This window comes from Drosophila yakuba, chromosome 3R, assembly GCF_016746365.2.
Source record: "Drosophila yakuba strain Tai18E2 chromosome 3R, Prin_Dyak_Tai18E2_2.1, whole genome shotgun sequence".
Taxonomy (NCBI): domain Eukaryota; kingdom Metazoa; phylum Arthropoda; class Insecta; order Diptera; family Drosophilidae; genus Drosophila; species Drosophila yakuba.
The window spans coordinates 6,648,997-6,655,252 of NC_052530.2; the positions used below are offsets into that span (position 1 = coordinate 6,648,997).

Here is a 6,256-nt window from a genome sequence, read left to right on the forward strand (position 1 = left end):
CTTTTTTTATTTCCCCCTACTCTTTACGTGGTGACGTCACAAAGAGTTTCCGCCGTCGCTGTTGGCATCTAAATTTTGCTTTTCCCGCCCCTCCTCTGTGCCCCGATGGGTTTATTTCGGGCGATTTTGGCATCGGGCAAGTCTATATCTGCCCGCTGACGTCGACGTCGACAGAGGTAGCAGCAGCAGCGGCATTAGCCTAACCTAAAATCGTTTTCAGTATTTTCGTACATTATCTTAGGCCAAATGGAAAACTGTTTCAACAAACCTGCGTCAGTTGAAATTTGTGTTTCAAACGCGCCACACACTAATTTGCATTTCACTTTCAAATCCAATAATTCACAATGGCTGTAAGTCCCACAAGCTTCGCAAAGGATAATCAAGTGTCCTGGGTGGATTGAATTAAACTGAGCAAATTAGCATCATACATTTTGGATTTTTCCATAGAATTTACGAGTATCGCGCTTACTTTAATTGCCAATTTCCTCATTTTGATTTTTCGTTTCCGATTTCTTTTTCAAAGTGAAAAGAGCCTTAATATGGCTGGCTTATAAAAAACAAATCCAGCAGCTATAATTGTTTATGAAATAAAATTATTCAGCCGTTAATAGTAGGAAAGTCACGTAGTGGTGAATGTACTCATTCAATAAATATGCGCACTCGTTCGCAGAGAGGTATCAAATAAAACGAAACAAATGAGGAAATCAACAAATTAAAGTAAAGCAAAAAAAGTGCGAAGTAAATACGAAATACATTTTTGAAAAAGTGCCAAATATCAGCATATTCATTTAAATGAAAATGATTATTAAAACAATATATTGAACGTTGATTTATGCCTTTATATACTCGTACATTTACGTGCGTGTACGAGTATAAGCAGCAATCGGCTCACAAATACATAATGCAATCAATGTTTGTATGTATTTATAATTAAATAAGCAATTAAAAGACAAAATATTCAATTGCATACAGCGCGGGCGATTTAATTAAAAATTTCTTAAATTGGTTAAATATTTAAATAGTCAATTAACAGCTTTCCGATACAAGAATTGTGTGGATTAACATACTCGTACATATTATCCTACACATTATAACCAGATACTGCCCGGGGCCCTTGTAGAATTTTCTGGCCAAGTGATTTCAGCTACGCCCACTCGCAGCAGCTGCCAGATAATAATTCATACTCATATATAGCGTATTTGTGCTATTTATTTTCTCTTATATTAAAATAAAAAATCACTTAGTTGGCAGTCTGGTTGGGGATGACAAATGCCCTTGAGCCCTTCGGTCATTAGGCCCTTGGACTGCCCGGTAGTTAACCAGCCATTAATTCCCACCGAATCGATGGAAAACAGTGGCCTCCATTTGGTCGCAAATCACTCAGGACGCAGGACTTTACAATTTAACACAAACAAATTACGCTTTTCATGCATCACTTGGCGTTTGGCATTCCTTTTGCACTTTCGATTCATAATTAATTTGCGAGTTTTCCGCTGTTGACATTTGTCTCTCAATAATGCTGACAAGTTTTTGCGACAGACAGTCAAAGCCACTGGGCCATAACTTTGTTCTTAATTGAACTTAATTATTTGCTGAATTATGCTGAGGGAAGGCGCAGGTGCATAAAATACATTTGCTGAACTGTGTCTCTGGGGGCCATTGGATCTTTTTCCTTTGCTCTCTGATAGATTTATACTTTTTATAATTAATTCCGCTGACCTGGTGACAGTTTGTGTTGCAAAAACTTTCCATTTATAAATACACTTTAACACGTGATACATTTTTTTTAGTTGGCATTTATTATGAACGCCCAGTATTTTTTTAACAAACCACATATGCTTATAATATATTTTTTTTAATCCCTTTTTTGTTATGATGATTTTTTTGTCACTCGGAGTACAACATATTTTAATTAATGCATTTGCGGGTTTTGATTTATAACATTTTTAATGAACAATTTTGTAAGGATGACTTCATGCGTTAAATAAAATTTGGAATCTCAAACAATTTCAATGTTTATCGCTTCGAATAAGCAAACTGTTGAGTCAAAATATCCCCACCAATAATCAGCCAAAAGCCCAAACAATTCGTTGACGAGCGTCTGCCGTTTTCTTGGCAACAATGCAAAGGCCATAACCATAAAGTCCAAGGGAAGACGCAAAATTTTAATGCACTTTTGCATTGCTTAGCTCGCCTTTTACAGTCCCCTCAAGGCCACGAGGCGGCGTCTGTAAAAAATAAACTTTTCATAAGGAATAAATGATATAAAACAGCAAACAAAAAGAGACCATCTGATTGTCACCCCCTTGTGTTTGGCTCGTCTCACTTGGTTAATGTTGGCCAGCATCCGCCAATTGGCAGCAGGCCAAATGACAAATTGAAATAACGGCAGCAAAATGAGCGTTTATCTTCATGTGCAAATGAAAATTTTTATTTATGCCAGCAGCCGGAAAACGGCAACTAAAAAGAGGGCGCCATTCAGGCGAACAAAAAATCACCCCCCAAGTTGAGGGTTATTTGAAGGTCAATTTAAAGCAGAATAATATTTATAAATGTTTTGAGACAATTTTTTTTTACATGAATAGTAGCTTTAAAGGTACCGACCATATTTCCCCTACCTGATTTTTACTCCCAGATTGCCGGTCTGAAATGAACTGCCAGTATTGGCACTGGCTGACCACAATCGATATCACTTAGCTGTTCATCACCTATAAAATGATTTTTTTACGCAGCGACCTGGCAATGGGCGGCATACAGAGAGAAAAGAACCAACTGCCAAGCGGCCAACCAGATAAACCAATTAATAATGAGAAAACAGAGCCAAGAGCCAAACGTGAAATGCAATTCTATCAGAAGATCAACAACAACAACAACTCTTTCTGGTTTGTTTGTACATTCAATTAAAAAAACACCTGAAAATATATTGAAATAAAAAAAGACGAGAAATAAACTCGGCTTCGAAATCGAATTGAAATTAAAGCAATTGCGAATGCAAATTGACGTACAATTCATTAAAACCCCCTCGGCTCATTGGTTGCCATTAAAGCGTGCCGATGGTTTGGTTGCAGTCCAAGCTCGATTTTTATACTCAAAAATATACACATATTTACGCATAAATACATACTTTAAATAAATAAATAATTTCCCTCCTGGAAATATGAAAATGCTGCGTCTTTCTGTAGTCGCCATGAGCATGGCTGTGCAACAGACTGATGTGCAGCTCTCAAATAATAGCAATAAATAAACAGCAAATAAAATGGCAAAAGTAACGAGTATTTAAAACTCAAAAGATAATTTCAAGCTCTTTATACCCTGTAATCACGACTACAATTAGGAAACAGACAGATCTCTCAAATTTTTTGGTTATTCTATCCCAAAGTTATATAAGTCTTAAACTTAGTTTGTATATTAAATTTTGGATATCTGAAAAAATGTTTAATGAGTATAAGCCTGCTTGTACATAAGGTTCTCTCGGATTGATTGTACCAGTTTTAAGCATATACCTTTAACACCTTCGACTTTTGGTAGAGTATAACAGGCATTATGTTGGTAAAATTAAAAGGTATAAATTGTATGTTCGGCTACAATGTTATTGGTATTGAATGATATTATTTTTTAATGTTTGCACTTTGTGTGAAATTTGACATTTTGCGGGCATTTCGGTTTGGGCCAAAAAATGTATACGAGCCAGAACGGCTGGCCACAAATCAAATGACGGCTTAAAATGTACAAACAAAAAGCCGCAATTGGACGGCAAAGCAATAAAAATAAAATAAAAATCGCCATGAACAATGGACGAATGGATAAATTAGCAGAAATGCGCGAAATATTAATGAGCCTAGATGCATGCATATAAGCATCGGATTTCAATTACGAAAATATTTCAGTTGGGTAATTGTTTCACATAAGCACTGCTGAACACGGGATAAATATTTTATGCACAGATATAGCATTGTTTTTAATTAGCAATCCTTGTTCTGGGGTCAATTAGATTTGTGTTGGCGCGGCCAAGAGGGCACAACAATATGGAAGTTGGCTGAAATTTCTTTGACAATAATCAAATTTAAGGACCACAATTCCGTTTGTTTGAATGAACTGTGCAACGGCAATTGACCCAAGAGTGAGTGAGTGAATTTATTGCCTTCACGTAAATTCCAATTAAACAGTTAGTGGCTTTCCCTGTCAACTGTCCCATAAAATGCTCGAATGAACGGACAGGACTCGCGGTGTCGGAATTAAAATTAATTAATTGGAAAATGAATCTATTTCTGGGCGGCGCTCTTTCTGTGGTTCCATTCTGCTTTGTTTGTATCTGCCTCGATTTGGGCATTTTCCAAATGGAATCACACACAGGACACTAAGCCCCCATGCTGACCTTTGAACTCTGTGCAATCTGCGTCGGGGATTTTGCCTGTTCGCTACTCGACAATTTCATGACCCTCCTGGTTGGCCTTGTTTGTCCCGCAATTGTCTACGATTACAGCAAATTGATTTGCCTGGCACTTAGCAGCAGCTATCTTGTTTCAACCGCCTACGTCCACTTTTTTACGTTCTTATTTCCCATTTTCCGTCGTAGCCACGCAACAAGGAACAGGAACAGGAAGTGCTCAACTGGGTGTTCGCCGTGATTGGCGAGAAGGTGCCCAGCGGGCAGTATGAGGACATTCTCAAGGACGGCATCTGGCTGTGCAAGCTGGCCAACAAACTGGCCCCCGGATCCGTGAAGAAGATCCAAGAGCGCGGCACCAACTTCCAGCTGATGGAGAACATCCAGCGCTTCCAGGCGGCGGTGAAGAAGTACGGCGTGCCCGAGGAGGAGATATTCCAGACGGCCGACCTCTTCGAGCGTCGCAATATCCCCCAGGTCACCCTCTCCCTGTACGCCCTTGGACGCATCGTAAGTATTTGCCAGTGGATATATTAATAAATATAACCATATAGAGGTAACTTAAGCTTAATACTTGAACGAGATCTAATACTTTAGTTGTTTATCTTTTAATAACATTAAAGACACAATTTGACACAATGTAATAGAGTCTTTAAAGCGATTATATTTTGTTTGTGGCAGTCTCCTGAATAACTGGTTCCTCCTTCGCAGACGCAAAAGCACCCTGAGTACACTGGCCCCACCCTGGGACCCAAGATGGCCGACAAGAACGAGCGCAGCTTCACCGAGGAGCAGCTCCGTGCCCACGAGGGTGAGCTCAACCTGCAGATGGGCTTCAACAAGGGCGCCTCCCAGGCTGGACACGGTGGTATGGGCAACACCCGCCACATGTAAGGCACCGCCATCCTTAGAAAAACACCACAACACTCTCAACCACACAAACACCGAAATCTAATTAGTTCAAACAAAAAGTGGGTTTTGTATCTCGTGCGTCGTGACGCATGATTTAAGCAGTGCCAAGCTCTAAATGTAATTTATATAATATGAAACAAATAAATTAATTAATTTTAATATAAATGTCAAGTTGTTGTGTTCCGCCAGTCTGCGTGAATTAGCATTATGCTGTTGTTAATTAGCGGGCAGAGTTGTGCGATTGTCGGCAGTTAGTCGAGCGGTTTAAGTGGTTTTCCCATCCCACTCCCGCAGCTCCCCTGCCCATCAATTTCCCCCAGGTGGGAGGCCATTTCCAGCTCACCTCGCATGAGACACCTTTATTTCTCTGTCAGCGGTAGCGGCTCCTTCGGATGCCCAGGCTGTTGCTCTTCCGTTGCCTGGTCCACCTGAGATTACACAAATTACAATTTCAACGCCTGCTCTGACAGCGATAAGCATAAGAAATGTCAAGGCCATTTGTACTTCCATCTGCGCTGATGTGTGTGTCCATGGGGTATGAAAGACAAAGACTCAGGTGAGCTGGGAAAAAGGGCCCTGAAAGTCTGTTCGATTTGCACTGAGTGCACTGAGGGAAAATATGTGAGATGCTCGGGAATCAATGCTTTAAATATTATATTTAACATTTTCTGGATAATATCGAGAATCTCTTAATCAAATTAAGTATCAGTAAATAAAACCAATTAACTGACAAACAAGAGAAAACGCTATAGTCGAGTTCCCCGACTATCTGATACCCGTTACTCAGCTAGTGGAAGTGCGAAGGAGAGTCTGAACGTTTTTTGCGGTTTGTGGGCGTTAGAGTGGGCGTGGTAGCATGATTCGACTTGCGCTGCGTCTATGTCCCTGGAGTCTGTATGCTTAATCTCAACTTTCTAGCTTTTGTAGTTCCTGAGATCTCAGCGTTCATACGGACGG

The 6,256-nt window shown here is 39.9% G+C and overlaps 1 protein-coding gene across 1 annotated transcript; it reads left to right on the forward strand.

The window, feature by feature from the left end:
* The first annotated feature begins 251 nt into the window (after positions 1-251).
* Positions 252-5,464, forward strand: LOC6535778 (myophilin). The gene is made up of 3 exons (XM_039375711.2): positions 252-350; positions 4,577-4,897; positions 5,099-5,464. The coding sequence occupies exons 1-3, from the start codon at positions 345-347 to the stop codon at positions 5,279-5,281; spliced, it is 510 nt and encodes a 169-aa protein (XP_039231645.1). The 5' UTR covers positions 252-344; the 3' UTR covers positions 5,282-5,464.
* The last annotated feature ends 792 nt before the right edge of the window (positions 5,465-6,256 follow it).